Source organism: Arachis ipaensis, chromosome B2 (genome assembly GCF_059453495.1).
Source record: "Arachis ipaensis isolate K30076 ecotype BB chromosome B2, ASM5945349v1, whole genome shotgun sequence".
Lineage (NCBI taxonomy): Eukaryota > Viridiplantae > Streptophyta > Magnoliopsida > Fabales > Fabaceae > Arachis > Arachis ipaensis.
In genome coordinates, this window is record NC_142437.1 from 4,663,933 (window position 1) to 4,684,076 (window position 20,144).

General features: G+C 35.7%; 2 protein-coding genes, 1 long non-coding RNA gene and 2 other non-coding genes across 7 annotated transcripts; 2 read left to right on the forward strand and 3 right to left on the reverse strand.

Moving 5' to 3' along the window:
• Positions 1 to 6,058, forward strand: LOC148572879 (cyclic nucleotide-gated ion channel 1-like). The gene is made up of 9 exons (XM_088504644.1): positions 1 to 136; positions 874 to 1,318; positions 1,539 to 1,751; positions 1,849 to 2,162; positions 2,345 to 2,456; positions 3,048 to 3,299; positions 3,482 to 3,873; positions 4,662 to 4,796; positions 5,721 to 6,058. The coding sequence occupies exons 1-9, from the start codon at positions 81 to 83 to the stop codon at positions 5,950 to 5,952; spliced, it is 2,151 nt and encodes a 716-aa protein (XP_088360770.1). The 5' UTR covers positions 1 to 80; the 3' UTR covers positions 5,953 to 6,058.
• A 6-nt stretch (positions 6,059 to 6,064) lies between these two features.
• On the forward strand, positions 6,065 to 17,526 carry LOC107623542 (uncharacterized). 3 transcript variants are annotated; one of them, XM_088504642.1, is made up of 19 exons: positions 6,065 to 6,197; positions 7,198 to 7,410; positions 7,502 to 7,809; positions 7,913 to 8,024; positions 8,249 to 8,500; positions 8,692 to 9,089; positions 9,525 to 9,701; positions 10,233 to 10,725; positions 10,971 to 11,180; positions 11,272 to 11,576; positions 11,774 to 11,885; positions 12,228 to 12,479; positions 12,606 to 13,006; positions 13,512 to 14,046; positions 14,658 to 14,962; positions 15,190 to 15,301; positions 15,532 to 15,783; positions 15,966 to 16,339; positions 17,092 to 17,526. In XM_088504642.1, the coding sequence occupies exons 1-19, from the start codon at positions 6,108 to 6,110 to the stop codon at positions 17,324 to 17,326; spliced, it is 5,136 nt and encodes a 1,711-aa protein (XP_088360768.1). In that variant the 5' UTR covers positions 6,065 to 6,107; the 3' UTR covers positions 17,327 to 17,526. The 3 variants fall into 3 exon arrangements, 2 of the variants coding, with proteins under 2 accessions (XP_088360768.1, XP_088360769.1); XR_015905102.1 differs by lacking the exons at positions 15,190 to 15,301; positions 15,532 to 15,783; positions 15,966 to 16,339; positions 17,092 to 17,526 and adding an exon at positions 14,361 to 14,573 and having other exon boundaries at positions 14,658 to 14,798; XM_088504643.1 differs by lacking the exons at positions 15,190 to 15,301; positions 15,532 to 15,783; positions 15,966 to 16,339; positions 17,092 to 17,526 and having other exon boundaries at positions 14,361 to 14,752.
• On the reverse strand, positions 7,824 to 18,206 carry LOC107623558 (uncharacterized). The gene is made up of 6 exons (XR_002356919.2): positions 18,108 to 18,206; positions 17,696 to 17,782; positions 17,437 to 17,534; positions 17,184 to 17,264; positions 16,933 to 17,035; positions 7,824 to 9,724 (listed from the first exon to the last, which is right to left on the reverse strand). It is a non-coding gene; the product is annotated as an uncharacterized LOC107623558 (long non-coding RNA).
• A 40-nt stretch (positions 18,207 to 18,246) lies between these two features.
• Positions 18,247 to 18,318, reverse strand: TRNAQ-CUG (transfer RNA glutamine (anticodon CUG)). The gene has a single exon. It is a non-coding gene; the product is annotated as a tRNA-Gln (tRNA).
• A 42-nt stretch (positions 18,319 to 18,360) lies between these two features.
• On the reverse strand, positions 18,361 to 18,432 carry TRNAQ-CUG (transfer RNA glutamine (anticodon CUG)). Its single transcript has one exon. It is a non-coding gene; the product is annotated as a tRNA-Gln (tRNA).
• Positions 18,433 to 20,144: the final 1,712 nt, after the last annotated feature.

Here is a 20,144-nt window from a genome sequence, read left to right on the forward strand (position 1 = left end):
ACATCAATTTCAAAGTTATAAATTATTGACATATATTTTTTTAAAAAGAAAATAAAGCTTAAAATTTTCTCACTTAATGAATGCAGAATAGCAGCAGAAGCATCATCATGGCTGCAAAGGAACAGAAGTTTGAAAGGTTTGTTTGGTCAAAGCCTGGTTTTGCCAAAACTATTGCACTTTTATTTCCTTATAATAGAAAATACGTTATTGACTTATTTTTCATATCCTTCACTCAGAGAATGTTCATGTCAATGATTTTCCTAAGAAAAATGATCAAATTCACCTACAACAATCTTTTTTAGACACAACTAAAAGTTGTTGGACAATTTTTTTAGAGCAACTGCACTACGAATCCCACTCATTCTATCTCTTAACTTTGTTTTGCTTCCTGTTTTTCAGAAATTACAAACCTTTCAAGAAGTTGAAGTAAAACTGCATTTTTAATAGCTGTACAAATAGCCGAATAACATTTTTGTTTTTCTTCAATTCACAAGACTGAGATCCCTTGTATAAGGGGAAATAAGTGCCAAAACACTTGACTCAACCAAGACTTGAGACAATTCATGCTTCAAGTAAGATTGATGCTATTATGATTATTAATTAGACTACCTTCTGTCCTAGTTGCCTAGTTTTGGCAAGTCCCAGAATTGGATAAAGAACAATATAGTTAACTTCCATATTGGTGGTTCAAGATCTTGACTTCACTCGGTCACAGATTTTGTTCATCCAGAATTCGGGCTAACAAGAAACAATGTTGCATACCATGTAGAGGCTTTATCTTATGGTTTTTGCTGTTTTTGGAAACTAGGTTTTACTTAGTTTTTTTTTTTTTTTTTTTTTTTTTTTTTTTTTTTTTTTTTTTTTTCTATGCAGGCTTGAGGATTTGAGATCAGATTCATCTGTGAGTATTGAGAAGAATGATTCAGCTAGTCATGAATTCAACAAAAGATTGGTTACTAAGAGAAAAGTTCTTAATCCACATGAGCCACTACTTCAGAAATGGAACAAAATATTTGTGATCACATGTGTCATGGCAATCTTTGTGGACCCTCTTTTCTTTTACATCTCAGTTATCAATGACAAGGGAAAATGCCTCAAATTGGATGAAACACTGAAGATCACCACATGTGTCCTTCGCACATTCTTTGATCTTTTATATGTTCTTCGTATCATCTTTCAGTTTAGAACTGGGTTTATTGCCCCTTCTTCTCGAGTGTTCGGAAGGGGTGAGTTAATTGATGACAGTATTGCTATAATGAAAAGATACTTAACTTCAAATTTCATCATTGACATTCTATCAATTATTCCACTTCCACAGGTATCTGCCTCTTCTACTCATTCACTAATCCTTAAGTTAGCAATGCGTGTGTTTTTGTATATCATTAGTTACCTTCAGAGGAAAACATTTTACATTTTTACTATAACAAGTACCATGGAATCCAAAATATATGAAGGCATCAGGAACAATATTTTGCAGTTTAGCTTGATGTGAAAAACATTATTTGATGCCAGTTTTAACAAATTTAATGTGTTCATAGATGATCATCTTACCTATCATACCAGTTCCAAAACGCACTCTTCCATATCTGGCTCAGAATATGCTGAAGTACACAATAATTGTTCAGTATGTGCCAAGGCTTCTGCGGCTTTATCTACTACTCAAAGAAATAACCAACGCTTTTGGCACACTGACTGAGACGGCATGGGTTGGAGCTGCTTATAATCTTCTTCTCTGTATGCTAGCAAGTCATGTAAGCTAATTTTATTGCTAAATATTACCTCTCCTGAACACGTATCATCTTCTATCAAGCACAGTTTTATGACCACCAAGAACATGTTGCATACCAGGTAGTTGGAGCTTTTTGGTATCTGTTTTCGGTGGAATCAGAGGTCCGGTGTTGGCACACAAAGTTGAAGCACACTAAATTCTCTGCTGAGTCCTACCTTAGCTGTGGACAACACTACAAACAAGATGTTTTATCACTTTTGAACAGTTCAAACACTTGCCCTTACATTGATATTGATCCTCAAAACAGCAAAGACCCAACAGTTTTCGATTTCGGGATATTTACACCAGCTCTGAAGTCTCATGTGGTAGAATCAACTACAGGTTTTACTCAGAAGTTCTTCTTCTGCTTTTGGTGGGGTTTGCGCAATTTAAGGTTTCTGAACATAACTTTTCTGTTCTTCACTTGCATGCAATATTCATGTTTTATAAACTTTTGATATTCTTTTAGTTCATAATTTCATTCCTAGTGTTTCTATAATTTATCATTCATTACTTCTTATTTGAAGAGACAACTTAAAATCATTCCTAAAGTCAGATTGTTATATTATTTTGCAGTTCTCTTGGGCAAAATCTCCTGGGTAGTACTTACATTTGGGAGAATATCTTTGCTATCTTTATTGCGATCTTTGGATTGGTTCTGTTCTCATCACTAATAGGAAACATGCAGGTGATTTTTTAGTTAGGACTACAATCATATAAAAGACCTTGTCGTCTTAGGCTGCGTTTGTTTACAAGCACAGTACACTGAGACATAAAATCATGTTTGGCAAGTGAGACATAGACACAGACATTTATGTCCTGAGACACTAAATTAATGTATTTTGTATTCTTTTTGATAAGAGAGACACAGAGACACCAGTAAGAGGACACAACTTATTTTATTATTTTTCCTCTCAATGTCCCTATTAATTTTTCATAATTACATTTTTTTACTATTATATTTTTTTCCTAAATTTTGTGTAAGAAAGAAAATGCGTATAAATTGGACTTTTTATAATTTGTTTCAACTTATATGGTTTATCACCAAAGAAAATACAAAACACTAATTTTTTGTGTCTCTATCTTTTATGTCATGTTTTTAGCATCCTATCTTTTTCTGTTTTCAAAACCAAACATAGCCTAACAGACATACATAGATAATTCACGAGTCATCCTCCACCAGATTTTAAACATGGGAAAACAGCAGTCACCTAGAAAGACTGACTAAACTAGTTTTGAACTGCTGCACCACTTGTAATGAATTTATGTATTGTTACAGAAATATCTACAATCTACAAGCATAAGTGTTGAAGAGATGAGATTTGAAGAGATGAAAATCAAAAGGAGGGAGGTAGAGCACTGGATGTCCTACAGAATGATACCTAGCTCCTTGAAGGAAAGAATCAGAAGGTATGATAAATACAAATGGCAACAAAATAGGGGTGTTGAGGAGGAAGCATTAACTGGAAGCTTCCCTAAAGATCTCAGAAGGGACATAAAGCGCCATATTTGCTTGCGGTTAATTAGAAGAGTGAGTACATCCATTTATAAAATGGAAATGTTTTATGCTGACAATCATTCAAACAATAAAAGTCAATCAAGTTTTATGATGTGGTATTATATATATGATTCAATGAATTCTGAAAAATATTTTAGACTTATATTATCTACGCTGAGTAATGAAAAGAAAATTTCATATTTTTGTTTCTCTAGGTGCCAATGCTTGAGGCCATGAACAACCAGTTATTGGATGCAATGTGTATTAGAATGAAGCCATTCCTTTATACAGAAGACAGCTACATTGTTTGTGAAGGAGATCCGGTCGAAGAAATCCTCTTCATTATGGATGGAAGCCTTGCTTCTGTAACAACAAATGGAGGGAGATCTAGTTTCTTCAACTGTTTTCTCAAGGCTGGTGACTTTTGTGGAGAAGAGCTTTTGGCATGGGCCTTGGATCCTAACTCCTCAAATCTACCCATTTCAACTAGAACAGTACAGACTTTGACAGGAGTTGAAGCCTTTGTTCTCATGGCTGATGACTTGAAGCTTGTTGCTATTCAGTTTCAACGTCTTATGAACATCAAACAGCTCCAACACACTTTCAGGCAAGGCTTGACAATTAGTTCATATTTTTCCTCCTTGATAAGATAATGCATCATTGCATTTTCATAGTTGTGTTACATGTATTCTTCACCTTTCCTTGTACATTAGGCCAACTCAGTTCCTTCTACCATTGGATAAGTGTGTGGAATCCAAATCACTTGGGCCTTATACTAATCCAATGGTAGAAAGTAGAGTGATTAAACTTAATGTACAAGAAAGGGTGGAGTATTAAATAAATAAATAAACGTTTCTCCAACTTTACATTCTGGTGTAGAAGTGTTGAAACAGGGAACTTGGTGATGAAATAATCCAAAACTACAACTTCTATTTAGATTCTGGTAGTAATTTGGTTAGAACTTAAAACACCCTATCAATTATTATTTGGTCTAAACAACCATCATCGTTTAAAGTCTTCTCATATGGTGCTAGAGTTGAGTTGGTTTGCAATGTGATTAAGACTTCCCATTGCTAGTTTTTTTATTTTGATTTTGTATTTTTTTTTTTTAAAGTTCAAACGAATCAAATCCGCAACTTTCTTTAAAGGAAACAACATCCAATGTAATTGAATCACCAATGAGTCAATACTCACACACAAGTTATCAATAATATCAATAGCAAAAAACACCATTTGAACCATATAGTAGAAGCTATCATTCATAATTGCATTTGCATGTAGAAAAAAATGGTGGGGAATATGAGATTATGGCAAAGATCTTAACCAACTCCATCTTAAGCATGAAAATATAAGAAAATAAAAATATGCTAACCACATTCAGCAATGTATCTCCAGGTTCTATTCCCATCAATGGAGGACATGGGCTGCATGTTTCATACAAGTAGCTTGGCGTCAGTACCAGAAAAAGAAGATTAAGAAGGCAATACATGAAGCAGAACGTGGCATACAAGCTTTTACAAGTAAGGATGGGTATGTATCAAGTATTCCCCCCACTCGCTCTCTTCTGTATATGCATCAAGTTTTCATCCAATGGATTACATCCCCTGTCAATTCATCCAATAGATTTCATCTCCTGTCAAAGTACCAGGAAATGCATCCATTTACTTGTATCACATAATAAAAGGCTAAGTTACACCAACTTCCTTGAAATTATGTGATATTACACATGACATCTTTAGAGGAAGTCTGTATCATGTTTTCGATGTTAGTATCACATTTATAAAATACAAGAATGCTAGAGTATTATATAACTTAAATCTCATTGGAGGTTATGTATATTTTTAAAAATGGAAGTGTCATGTGTAAATTGTAATATTGCCTAACTGGCGGGGAGGTGAATACAATTTCCCCCAAAATAAATGGTTCATTTAGTTCACTTGGGAAGTTCATGAAAAAATTAAATAAAAGGATGAAAGTTACTTTTAATGATTTGCCTAAAAGTATAAAAATATTACCTATTTCTAAAAGGTATTCTCTGATGTATGACAAATTGACACAAATTAGTGCAACTAATAATTCAGTTATGATTGATGTTATTGCCACACTCTTACTGTCAGTTAAAGTATTTTCCTTTATTTAAAATGCTAATTTTGTGGTTCAAGTTCTTGATCTTCCTAAGTTTGCTGAAAATTTGTTCAAATGTCATTTAGACTAACTAACAAGTAACAACAAAGGGTTACATCTTCCTACCACACAAACCCTAGCCTACTCCAATGTATGGCCGCTACTAATGAGCTTTGATCATCCGATTATTTTCACTTTGGAGAACAGAGTCCTCAGCCACATAACTGTCATCTTGGAGATTTGATCTTATGATTTTTGTTAATGATGAAAGCTAGTTGATGCTACCAAGTGTTCAATCAATGTCTTCACTGAATTTATATTTTTGTTCAGGCTTGATGATGAGAGGTCAACATCATCAAATGATTCTACTGATGTTGGATTTCACAATAGAAAACATAAATCAAGAGTAAGTCTATCAAGTGATGGACCAATAAAAAAGGTGGTTACAAGGATCAAAGTTCTTGACCCACAGGGATCACTACTTCAGAAATGGAACAAAATTTTTGTGATCACAAGTGTGATGGCAATATCTGTTGACCCTCTTTCTTTTACATCCCAGTGATCAATGACAGGGGGAAATGCCTTAACTTGGATAAAAAGCTAAAGATTACTGCATGTGTTCTTCGCACATTCTTTGATCTTTTCTATGTTCTTCATATCATCTTTCAGTTTAGAACTGGGTTTATTGCTCCTTCTTCTCGCGTATTTGTAAGGGGTATGCTGGTTGATGACACTGGTGCTATAATCAAAAGATACTTAAGTTCACATTTTTTCATTGACATTCTATCAATCATTCCACTTCCACAGGTATCTGCATCTTTTACTTGTTATGTTGTTCTTAATTTAGAGTTCAGGCATGCTTGCTTTGTTGTGTATTTGTAACAACTGGTACCTGCACGAATTAGAGTGCACACACACACACACAGAGGAAGAAGAAACAGAAGGATGGATCGAGATGATCTCACCCCTGTACTATTATTGAATATAGGATAATGCAGAAATACAGAAAAGGGAAAATGATAGGACTGTGATTAGAGAGCCAGCCTCTCTCGATGCCCATTCCAATACTCACACCAAAAATCTGCTCACTCACTCTCTATTCTGTTACTCAAATACTCTCCTCATGATTTCCTCATTCCCTGGCCCATGTGGCAAGTTTGTTACAAATATATTCCTAATTGCACTTTTTCCCATACTACTCCTGTCTTCTTGCTACTGTAATGAAAAAGGCAGGGAGGAATCTTCCCTTTATGATTCTTAGAAACTTCTATTCCATTCTCCTCTGACCTCATTATTCTCATTGGGGCTGTTACGGTATTTATTAGTGCAGAAATCAATTTTCTGAAAAATAACTTGAACACACAACATGCATCTACAAAAGAAACTTATACAAGATGGTTAAGACAGGGTAATGATAAGAAGTGATCATCATAACCCTACATAATTTGCTGAAATGAACAATGTTAACTTTTGTTGCAGTAACTACCTAACTAGTGGCAGCAACTCATGGCTATGACAACAGTGGCCATCATTAAACAAATAAAAGACTTTAGTTTAGCAAAATATTTTGAGTGTATCTGAACCATTGATGGTTAGAATCCCTTGAAACATAGTTAACCCCATGAAATGATTTTTATATCCTGGATGGAAGAGAGGAAGACATTCCTTCATGTTAACCTTAGATGAAAGTATTTTCCTACAACAAGTACCGTGATATCCAGAAAGAAGGCATCAATACTTTCCTATGATGAGAAGAACAATTGAATTCACTGTTAATTTTGACAGTCCTAATTTTATTTTTCCTCAGATGGTCATCTTAGCTATTGTTCCAATCCCAAGATGCTCAGTTCCATACATGGTAAAGAATTTGTTGAAGTACACAGTAATATCTCAGTATGTACCAAGACTTCTGCGACTCTATCAGTTATTCAAAGAAGAAACAAAAACTTGGGGGGCATTAACTGAGACAGCATGGTTCGGAGCTGCTTATAATCTTCTTCTTTATATCGTTGCAAGTCATGTAAGCTGATTTTATTGCTCATTATCAACTCATCAATGGTCCTATTTATCATCAACAGTTTTATGATGACCAAGAACATGTTGCATACCAGGTAATAGGAGCTTCATGGTATTTATTGTCAGTAGAATCGAAGGTTCGCTGTTGGCAGGGACAGTTGAAACATACTAATTTCTCTACCGAATCCTACCTTAGCTGTGGACAATACTATAAGCAAGATGTTCTATCACTGCTGAATAGTTCTATTTCTTGCCCTTACATTGATACTGAAAACAACATAGATCCAACAGTTTTTGACTTTGGAATATTTACACCAGCTCTACAATCTCGTGTGATAGAATCAACCACAGACTTCACTCAGAAGTTCTTCTTCTGCTTTTGGTGGGGTTTGCGCAATCTAATGTTGGTGAACAATCTTTTCTTTTCTTGACTACACATGCAAGACTGATCTTTTTTTTGACCTGAAACTTTATAATATCCTTGATTTGTTTGTCATATTTTACAGTGCTCTTGGGCAAACCCTCCTGTGTAGTACTTATATTTGGGAGAATATCTTTGCTATCATCATAGCCATCTTTGGGCTGGTTCTGTTCTGTTCACTTATAGCAAACGTACAGGTAACTCTTGGTTAGGAAATCTTATACATGATAGGGCTCTTGCATATATTCGGTGCAATACCAGAAGCCTAATTAGTTTCTTTTTCCATTTCCTGTTTTCACTTTTTCCAGTTTTTTCGAAACATAATGCTGAAATAGAAAACACTAAAATGAAAACAGAAACCAATTAGGAAATGTTTTTGAATTTCCTGTAAGTAATGGATTTATGGGTTGTACTGTAACAGAAATATCTACAATCCGCAACTGTAAAAGTTGAAGACATGAGATTTGAGGAGATTAAATTCAAGAGGAGGGATGTAGAGCGGTGGATATCCCACCGTAAGCTACCAAAAAACTTGAAGGAAAGAATTAAAAGGTATGAACAATACAAATGGCAAGAAAACAAGGGTCTTGAGGAGGAAGACTTAATTGCAAACCTCCCCAAAGATCTCCGAAGGGACATAAAGCGTCATCTTTGCTTGCACTTACTTAAAAAAGTGAGTATCATCTATGATCATCTCATCCAATCTATAAATTATCTTTAATTAAAACTATCAGCATAATGTATGTTTTACCATCAATAGATCATATATTTTAAACCTTCTGGAGTAGTAATATAACTGTTTCAACAATCATAAGGCTGGATATCGTTTGCATAAATTAAGCATTTATATTCTTATGACACCAGGTGCCAATGCTTGAGAATGTGGACAAGAGGTTGTTGGATGGCATGTGTGATAGACTGAAGCCAGTCCTTTACACGGAGAAGAGCAACATTGTTTACAAAGGAGATCTGATTGATGAAATGATCTTTATTATGAGTGGAAAACTTGCTAGTACCACAGCAAATGATGGAAGATCTAGTTCTGTCAAATCCTTGCTCTCGGCTGGTGACTTTTGTGGAGAAGAGCTTCTAACATGGGCCTTGAGTCCTAACTCCTTAGATCTACCATTACCAATTTCAACTAGAACAGTAGACACTATATCAGAAGTTGAAGCATTTGCTCTATTGGCTGATGACTTGAAGTTTGTTGTATCTCAATTTCGAAATCTTATAAATAGCAAACAACTCGAGCAAACTTTAAGGCAAGGCTTGACAATACATGTTTTACTTTTTCCTCTCCTTGATAATGCATCTTTATATTCTTGTCTAGTATTAGAGAATAGGACACAAGGTGCAGAAGTCATCCAAAATTATGACCTTTGTTTAGATTTTGAAGTGGATCTATGTGTGTGTGTATTGTCTGTTTAAACCACCACCAGCATTTGAAGAGTATTAAACCCGAGACCTTAATTAAAGGGATGAGTACAAAACCAACATAATTCAATTGCATTCGAAATAAGATAGAAACATTATCAATAGTGATGAAAAATACGTTTAACGACCAACCCTATTGTAGGTCATTATTCCTACTTGCTCATGTTATTAGGGTAAGGATCTTCTAATTAACTCCATCTTAAACATGAAAATTAGAAAAAAGCAGATAGAATTCAAAACCTTATTCAGCAATGTGTCTCCAGGTTCTTCTCCCAGCAGTGGAGGACGTGGGCTGCATGTATGATACAGGCAGCATGGCGTCGATACTTGCAAAAGAAGGCTGAGAGGGCCTCTTGTGAAGCACAAGAACTAGATGCTTTTGCAAATCAGGATGGGCATGCATCTTCACCAAGCTCTGCTACATCTGTATATGTATCAAGGTTTGCTTCCAGTGCTTTCCAACCTGCGTGAAGTGGCAATTATTTATTTCCTTCACTCGTAGAAAAAAAAAAAAGTAAAAGCTCTTCCGCATGATTTGATTTGCCAAATAAAAAAAATTCAATTATGATTGATGTTACAAAGATTACTACAAGACTATAATTAATTACAAGCAGTTTAAAAGTTTAAATTGGTAAGGCCAAATATGAGTTTAGGACAAGATTAACAGCTTTATTTGTAGTTCAAGTTCCTGATCTTATGTTCAATTTCATAACTGATTTGTTCATCTAGAATATTAACTATTCAGCGACAATGGGGTAGGTTGTCCATAGCCCATAGACACCATTATTACATCCAGAGCTTTGATCATCATATCATCTTAACTTTGGATAACAGTATACAGACGGTGAATTCTGAATTGGCCTCTTAGATATTTGATCTTATGATATTTGTTGATGGAAACTAGTTGATACTAACATATAGATGAGTCGTATTTCAAGCTACTTTCTTACTGAGTTGATATTTCTATGCAGGTTTGAGGATCAGAGATTAGAGTCAACTGCAATAACTGAGAAGAGTGGTTGCATTAGTGAGAAATTTCTAAAAACAAAAGTTAAATCATGTTTGAGTCTAGCAAGTGATGGACCAACCATAAAGTTGACTATTTGGAGCCAAGTTCTTGATCCACAGGGGCCACTATTTCAGAAATGGAACAAAATTTTTCTAATCACATGTGTGATGGCAATATATGTGGACCCTCTTTTCTTTTACCTCCCAGTGATCAATGACACAGAGAAATGCCTTAGGTTGGATGAAAAACTAAAGATCACTGCTTGTGTTCTTCGCACACTCTTGGATCTTTTATACATTCTTAGGATCATAATTCAGTTTAGAGCAGGGTTTATTGCACCTTCTTCATGTATGTTGGGAAGGGGTGAGCTGATTGATGAGACTACTACCACTGTGAAGAAATACTTGCGTTCAGATTTCATTATTGATATTCTATCAATTATTCCACTTCCACAGGTATTTGCCTCTAGTTCAGTCTTTTCAAGTCAGAAGTGCTTGTATTTTTTATGTAGCATAAAACATTTAGGACTTTTCTGATTCATTAATGTTTAGAGCCTCTAACTATATAATTAACCCAACAAACAGAACTATGTGCCTATTGAGTTATCTTCATAGTGAATTATTTTTCTATGACAAGTTACTTGCTATCTAGAAGGCATCAGTAGTATCGAGATGATATTAACATCTTAATGTGTTATTAGGTGGTCATCTTAGCCGTAATTCCAATCCCAAATTGTTCAGTTCCATATGTAGCAAAGAACTTGTTGAAGTACACAATAATAGCTCAATATGTGCCAAGACTTCTCCGATCCTATCAACTATTCAAAGAAGTAACAGGAACCTCTGGGATATTGACTCAGACATGGACTGGAGCTGTTTATAATCTTTTTCTCTATATGTTAGCCAGCCATGTAAGCAGTGTTTGTTGCTTGTTATCATCTTATATATTTTCGTAGTCATCATGCTAAGTTTTATGACCACCACGAACATGTTGCATACCAGGTAGTTGGATCTTTCTGGTATCTATTTTCGGTAGAATCAGAGCTTCGGTGTTGGCATACACAGTTGAAACATACTAAATTCTCTACAGAATCCTACCTTAGCTGTGGACAATACTACAAACACGATGTTCTATTACTTTTGAATAGTACTACTTCTTGCACTTACAGTAATCCTAATAACATCGATCCAACAATTTTCAATTTTGGAATCTTTGCACCAGCTTTACAGTCTCGTGTGGTAGATTCAACCACAAATTTTCCTCAGAAGTTCTTCTTTTGCTTTTGGTGGGGATTGTGCAATCTAAGGTTGGTGAACTACCTTTATTTTGTTGCCTACATATGCAGATATATTTCATGTTCCATGAACTTAAGTTAGATATCCTTATCTTCTTAATTTCATTCGAAACTAAAATATATCATTCATTAGTTTTTATGACACCTTTGAAAAATGTATACAATTAATGCATTCCTAAAGCAATAATTTTTGTCCTACTATTTTGCAGTTCTCTAGGGCAAAACCTCCTGTCTAGTACTTATATTTGGGAGAATGTTTTTGCTATCTACATTGCCATCTTTGGATCGGTTCTGTTCGCATCACTTATTGGAAACATGGAGGTAATTCTTGGTTAGGACATAGGATTGTGAACATGACATGAAATTATACAAATGATGATAGTCTTGCACATAGTGTGATCATATCAGTACATGGCCATAGTGAGTAGCCATACATAGTGCTATTTGTATGCCTTTTTCTATGATTTTTTTTTTTTACTTTTTCTTTCTTTTCCCTCACTTTTGTTGTTGAGAAACTTGGATGATGTTTCTGATGGATGATCAAGATGGCAAAAAGTTCTGGACTTTAGAAATGGGCAAAGTCCACTCTCCTTCCAATAGAACCAAACTACATTATTTGAGCCTCACTCAAGTAATGAATTCATGTGTTGAATGTTGTTGCAGAAATATCTACAATCTACAACTGTAAGAGTTGAGGAGATGAGATTTGAACAGATGAAAATGAAAAGGAGGGACATAGAATGGTGGATGTCCTACCGTATGCTACCTCACTGTTTGAAGGAAAGAATTAGAAGGTATGAACAATTCAAATGGCAAGAATATAGGGGTGTTGATGAGGAAGCATTAATACTAAATCTCCCTAAAGACCTCAGAAGGGACATAAAGTATCATCTTTGCTCGGATTTAATTAGAAGAGTGAGTATCATTCATAATATGTTCCTAATCCAATTAGGTAGTTACAATAAAAGTCAAGTTTTAATGGCAAGATTATTATATAATTGTATAATTATATATTAAACTTTTACATTGTTATTGCTTCAGGTACCAACATTTAAGAGCATAATAGATAGACAGGTCTTGCATGCTCTGTGTTATAAACTAAAGGCAGTTCTTTATACCAAGAATAGCTGCATTGTATGTGAAGGAGATCCTGTTGATGAAATACTCTTCATTATGCATGGAAACCTGACTAGTGGCACAACAAATAGTGGAAGACCTGGTTTCTTCTACTCCTCTTTGCTCAGGGCTGGTGACTTATGTGGAGAAGAGCTCCTGACATGGGCCTTGAATCCTAACTCCTCCTCAAATCTACCTATTTCAACTAGAACAATAGAAACCATATCTGAAGTTGAAGCCTTCGCCATCAAGGCTGAGGACTTGAAGTCTGTTGCTTCCCAACTTAGACATCTCATAAACAGCAAACATCTCCAGCATACTTTCAGGCAAGGCTTAACAATGTTTTCCCCTTTTTTTTTCACCTTGGACATTGATCAGTACATTCTTGTTTAAAAGTGTTACACAAGTAACACATATAGGACACCAGGTGTAGAAATCATCCAAAACTAAGACTTATGTTTAGATTCTAAGAGTACTTTGGTTATATTATACTTGGCTTACTACAGTTTAGCAGTTCCAGCATAATTTTTGCTATTCACGCGAATCAAACCGAACCTTATTGAAGAGGGAATAATTCTGAATTTCTTGAATCAACATTATTGTGGATATTCAATCATGTTAGGCACAACTTTAGTAATAATATCAATCATGATGACCGAAACTATTTGATGAACCTCCTTATAGTAGTACGTAGCAGTCATCATTCAAAATTGTAGTTGTAAGAAGGGGACTCAGAACTACGTTAAAGATGGCATAATAGGTTTGATCTTAAATATGAAAACTGAAGAAAGTGAATATGCTTCCTAACTTTATTCAACAATGTTTCTCCAGGTTCTATTCCCTTCAATGGAGAACATGGGCAGCATGTTTCATACAAGCAGCTTGGCGTCGATACCAGAAAAAGAGGGCTAAGAAGAATAACTCTGCTATTGATGGATTTCAAGAAAGACAAGTTCAATCAGGGACAAGTCCTGCAAGTGATGGACCAACAAAAAGTTTTGCTTCTAGGATCAAAGTTCTTGACCCACAGGGGCCTCTATTTCGTAAATGGAACAAAATTTGTGTGGTTACATGTGTGATGGCAATCTTTGTGGACCCTCTTTTCTTTTATGTCCCAGTGATCAATGAAGAGTTAAAATGCCTTAGTTTGAATAGAAACTTAAAGATTACCGCATGTGTTCTTCGCACATTCTTTGATCTTTTCTACATTCTTCGCATGATATTTCAGTTTGGAATCAAGTTCATTCCCCCTTCTACTAATGTGTTTAGAACGGGTATGCTGATTGGCAACATTAGTGCTATAGTGAGGAGATACTTAGGTTCTCATTTCATCATTGACATTCTATCAATTATTCCACTTCCACAGGTATATGTCTCTTCTGCTCATTGAGTCTTTCTAAATTTAGATGTATTTGTTTTTGGTGAATCATTATCCATATTTTATCTGAACCAGGGATCGTTAGAACCTCTAGGTATATAGCTAACCACATGAAATGATTTTTATATCCTAAACAAAAGAGGGGAGAACATTCCTCTAAGTTACTGGAAGCAAAATATTTTCCTATGAGAAGTATCATGGCATCAAAGTTGAATGCATCACTACTCACTAATAATATTTCAATTCAGTTTGATGTGAAAGACAAAATTTGGTGGAGTTTTACAATTCTAATGTTTTCTTAGATGGTCACCTTAGCTATCATTCCAATCCCAAATTGCTCAGTTCCATACATGGCAAAGAACTTGCTGAAGTACACAATAATAGTTCAGTATGTGCCAAGAGTTTTGCGACTCTCTCTGTTATTCAAAGAAGTAACCAGAACTTATGGCATACTGACCTAGACAGCATGGTCAGGAGCAGCCTTTAATCTTTTCATTTACATGCTAGCAAGTCATGTAAGTTAATTTTATTGCTTGTTATCACCTCATCTATGTTCCTAGTTACCATGTTATGACCGCCATGGACATGCTGCATACCAGGGAATTGGAGCTTTTTGGTATCTACTTTCAGTAGAATCAGAGGTTCGATGTTGGCAGACACACTTGAAACATAATAAATACTCCACTGCATCCTACCTTAGCTGTGGACAACACTACAAGCAAGATGTTCTATCACTTTTGAACACTTCAACATGCGCTCATGTTGATCCTGATAATAGTACAGATTCAACAGTTTTCAATTTCGGTATTTTTACAACAGCTTTACAATCACGCGTGGTTGAATCGGTTACAGAGTTTCCTCAGAAGTTCTTCTTCTGCTTCTGGTGGGGTTTCTGCAATCTAAGGTGGAGAACAACTTTTCTCTTATCTTAATTGACTGCACAAGCAAGATTCATTTTCTATGAATTGAAAATTTTATAGATTTCTTTGCCTGTATTTCATTCTTAATATTTTTAATGGATTTATCATCCATCAATTTGTATGATACCTAACAATCAATACATTTATACAATGATTTGAAGATTGGGCTTAAAAGCATTCCTGAAGTCATAATGTTTATCATATTTTGCAGTTCTCTTGGGCAGAACCTTCAATGCAGTACTTACATTTGGGAGAATATCTTTGCTATCTTCATTGCCGTATTGGGATTGATTCTGTTCTCATCACTTATAGGAATCATGCAGGTAATTCTTGGTTATTAGGAGTATATATGACAGAGTTCTTGCATATATCTGTGCAAGTAACTGACAACACTCGTAAGTAGCCACAGATATTGCAATTCATCAGTCACTTTTTTTTACCCTTTTTCCTATGTTGTTGAGACAGTAAAATGATGCTTGTGATGGAGTAAAGATTAAAATGGTAATGAGTTAGATTCTAATGCGCTCATGGGTTGTGTTGAACACTAAAACAGAAATATCTACAATCTACATCCCTAAGAGTCGAAGAGATAAGATTTGATGAGATGAAATTCAAAAGAAGAGACATAGAGCGCTGGATGTCCCACCGCATGCTACCAGACACTTTGAAGGAAAGAATTAGGAGGTATGAACAATACAAGTGGCAACAAAATAGGGGTGTTGAGGAGGAAGGAATAATTGGCAGTCTCCCTAAAGATCTCAGAATGGACATAAAGCGTCATCTCTGCTCGGATTTACTTAGAAGAGTGGGTACCATTCATAATCATCTTCGCTCAATTTAAATATTGATTTTGTATCCCATCAACTAAATATATCTTTTGTGTCTTCGGTGTAGTGATGATAGATGCCGATTTGTTTTTAAAACTTAGCATTGATTAGATGAATATATATAAAAATTTACTCTCAAAGTGCACCAAAACTATTATAGGTACCAATCCTTGAGATCATGGACAGACATCTACTGGATGCCATGTGTGCCAGATTAAAGCCAGTCCTTTATACAGAGAACAGCAGAATTGTTTGCAAAGGAGATCTGATTGATGAAATGCTCTTTATTATACGCGGACAACTTGCTTGTGCCACAACAAATGTTTTCTTCAAGGCTGGTGACTTCTGTGGAGAAGAGCTTATTACGTGGGCCTTTTATCCGAACTCCTCAAATCAATTACCCATTTCAAGAAGATCAATTGAAACAATAACAGAAGTTGAAGCTTTTGTTCTCATGGCTGATGACTTGAAGTTTGTTTTTTCACAATTTCAAGACCTTAATAAAAACAACGAAAAGATCCGTCACTATTACAGGCAAGGCTTCTCTATATGTCTTCCTTCTTTTTTTTATCTCGTTGATAATTCATCATTACAATCTAGTACAGAAGTCTAGAGAATAGAATACCTGGTGCAGTAACTATCCAAAATTATGACTTTTGTTTAGAATCTAAGGAATTTGGTTAGGTCATCCCATCATATATTTTTTGGGCCTAAACCACCATTATTCATATTCTATTAGACTCTAGCTAATTTGATTAGGGTTGGGTCAGGTTAGTATGAAAAGTAAGAGTCTTGAACACTAATTTTCTTTATTTCATTTCAATATTTCTTTCGGTAGACTCAAGCCTAAGGCCCCAGTTCATAAGATAAGTGGCAAATCACTTGGACCAACCGTAGAGTGATTATGTATGGCATTAGATTAGAATCTGTTATAGGATAACTAAGATAAATGTGGATGTGGTTTATCTTATAGAGGATTAGATTACATATCGTTTTATCATATATGTGTGATACATCTTGTATATGATTGTTTATAGTGAATATACAGACACAACTTTCCCTCAAGTGTGTTAGCCACAAATTAGAAATAGTATTAATAGCGATAATTTAAGTGTTTGAGGACCAACCTGATACAGGAGTCATCACTGATAACTGCAATTGTATGTAGAAATGTGCTTGAGAGAATGTTTTGAATTATATCATAAGATCATAGAATAACCACCATCTTACCTGAAAACAGAAAAAGCAAATACGTTTTGTTAGCTTATTCAGCATTGTTAATGCAGGTTCTTTTCCCCGCAATGGAGGACATGGGCTGCATGTTTCATACAAGCAGCTTGGCGTCAGCATCGAAAAAAAGAAGGCAAAGAGAGCATACATGAAGCACAAGAGCTGCATGCTATTGCAAGCGAGCAATGGTGTAGCTCCTCAGTAAGCTTTGCATCCAAAGTACCTGTATCTAAGTTATCATGCAAAGCATTACAACCCACACGAAGTTGCAAGCGCAAGAGGATGCCATAGACCAAAGTGATGTATATCATATGCTCAGGATAAAATCTATTGCATTCTTCAGAAAGAACATTGGAGTATTATGGATGAAAAGAAGATGATGTAAAGCCAAAAAAACTGACCTGTATGTTATGTTCCACACTTCCACTTGTTCATTCACATTCATCTCATTTACTTTCAACTTCAAAATCTACACTCGTTTCTTGTCTAAATTATCTCTCTGAAACCAAGAGAAATATGCAACGATAGTATAATCAACAAAAATATCAGAAATTGGATACTCTCTGAAACTAAGAGAAATATGCAAAGATAGTATAATCAACAATAGTCCAAATTAGCCATAAAAAAATTGTTGTGCCGGATTGACAAGACTAAGCCAACCTTCTTTAGTCGAAATTGCGCAACAGCTATTATGATAGGAATTTCAGCTGCAACAAATAGTGTTATGCAACCATGGCTAGAGTAAATCTGCACCAACAACAAATGCAAGAGAATTCTGAGGGAATCGCCAAAACTTTTTCGAACTCCCATACTAACAAGCTTAAGAATGTACATCAATACGCGAAATTGCAGCCTCTACAATGATCAAGACGAAAATATATTCATTTACAGAAACAATCACATAAATTTTAGATCTCTCTCTCTCTCTCTCTCTCTCTCTCACACACACACACACACAGAATCTGTTGAAATTTCGGGAATCTAAATAGTGTAATAAAAAATTATGACTGCAGGAAATTGAAATCAGATGCAGATGAAGTTGCGGTTACTTGTAGAGAATGGAGAAACGAACCTTACGAAGATCGATCAATGAGCAACGTGGTTCTCATTCTTCTTCTGGCAGACTGGCACTGATGATCACTGTCGTAGTTAAGAGGTTGAAGCAATCGAGTTGAGCTGAAAAAACTTAAAATAATAATAATGAAAAAAAAAGGTCCCACCGAGATTTGAACTCGGGTTACTGGATTCAGAGTCCAATGTCCTGACCACTAGACCATGGGACCTTAGATGCCTTTAGGGTGAGATATTACTTAATAAAAAAAAAAAGGTCCCACCGAGATTTGAACTCGGGTTACTGGATTCAGAGTCCAATGTCCTGACCACTAGACCATGGGACCTTAGATGCCTTTAGGGTGAGATATTACTTTATTTAAAAATTAACAATTCAATTTCTAACCCGCAACCACAAATAAATTAGTTCTTCTCATATTTTTTTGTGATAGAAACTGAATTATTATTTTATTTTAGTTAAAAATTAGATTATCAAGTGAAATAATGGTTAGAGATTGTATTGGTATTTATTCAACTAATTACTAGTATAAATTTATGCTTATGATTTTATTTTTATAATTATTTATCTTGTTGCATTTGGGAAGGGGATTGCTTGATGCAATACTTAATTGTCAAAGAAACATGGATGATTGATGAAACTAAAACCTTTGAAAAGACATATATTATAGGAAACTTTTCAAGTGGTCCAGACCACTTTTTTGGATCTTTGGTGAACCAGGATGCAGTACCCTTGAGATATATCATTAAAAATGTTGAGGGTGTAGATTTATTGGGATTATTATGGTGTAGACTCATAGAAAAAGGGTGCAAGGTGTTCTGAAAACATATTGAAAAGGTGACCAGGAAACCCACAGAAATTTGTTGTTATGGGGGGCAGCCAGAGCCAGCTGTGGTGTGTTGTTAAATTATGGAGTTGAGCCGCAGCTATTAAGCCAGCGCGGTAGTGGAGAGTGGTAGCATGGAGTTGGTTTTTTTGTGCAGTAAAAGGCATGGGCCTGGTTGTTGATGTTGGATCGGGTCAGGTATAAAAACCATGTCCCACCCCCATTTGATTTCCTAAATATCAGTAGTCGTAACCTAGCGCAGCCATGGTAGAAGAAACTAGAAACCCCGCTCTCTAAACGCGATACCCAACCCGACGCAGTCATCCCAGTCCCTCGCAAACCGTCGTAGTCGCGCGGAAGCAGCACCCCACAGCCACTCCCAGTCCCAGGAACCGACGGCCCCTAATCCCATGGGAGTCCCGTTGAAGAACGGCGTCGAAGCAGCGCCGGACAGCGAAGATGAAGCGTGGACCATCCCCTCCCAACAGTGGCATACCGGCGAACCGAACCCGTTCGACTCCAGATATGGAGGCTCCAAGTTAGGTATTAATTTGGACGATTTCTTTTGTTTGGTGTGTAATCCAGTGTAGCTTTCTTTGAATTTCCTGGTAATTGTTACTGTTATCATGGTTTTTGAATTTTTGAACTTCTCTGAATTTGTCATTTTATTTTGTTTCAAATAGCCGATTGATTGTCATTAACAGTGTTTGTAATTGAAACTTAATACCTGGCAGATCTAGTAGTTCCAGCTGCATGCATGATACGGATAGAAATGGGTTGCCGTTGTTGTTTGCTACGTAAGTTGTGGGGCCCATCTTCTCCCATTCAGGTGTGTGATCTTTATCTTTGTTGATGTCAAACTTCCTCTAAATTTGGTTAATCTGAAATCTGTTTGATAGAGGTTGAGAGAGATGCCTTCCGACGGATCTGGAAGTCGGTTGTATTTGGTGGATGAAATCCCGAGTGTTTATGTCAGCGATTACCGATCGAGTGTGCAGTGTGGTGGGACAAGTGTAGGAAGCACACCCAGACGTTGGAAAAACTGTAAGTATAACCACCTGTATTCGGAGATCCTGAAGTTCTAATTTTGGTTATGAATGAGCTTATTCGTTTTTTGAATTTATTTTATATAAATTTTTGGTTATAGAATACTGGCGTAATGTATGGGATGAGAGATGTGGATGCAAAACCGATATTGTTCTGCCATAGGGCAT

Coding starts and splice junctions, on each gene's coding strand:
- LOC148572879 (XM_088504644.1), top strand. CDS start 81: ATGCAGAATAGCAGCAGAAGCATCATCATGGCTGCAAAGGAACAGAAG. Junction 1,752..1,848: donor TCTGTATGCTAGCAAGTCAT/GTAAGCTAATTT, acceptor GTTGCATACCAG/GTAGTTGGAGCTTTTTGGTA. Junction 4,797..5,720: donor GCTTTTACAAGTAAGGATGG/GTATGTATCAAG, acceptor ATTTTTGTTCAG/GCTTGATGATGAGAGGTCAA.
- LOC107623542 (XM_088504642.1), top strand. CDS start 6,108: ATGCTGGTTGATGACACTGGTGCTATAATCAAAAGATACTTAAGTTCA. Junction 13,007..13,511: donor CATCTCCAGCATACTTTCAG/GCAAGGCTTAAC, acceptor ATGTTTCTCCAG/GTTCTATTCCCTTCAATGGA. Junction 14,963..15,189: donor TGGGGTTTCTGCAATCTAAG/GTGGAGAACAAC, acceptor CATATTTTGCAG/TTCTCTTGGGCAGAACCTTC.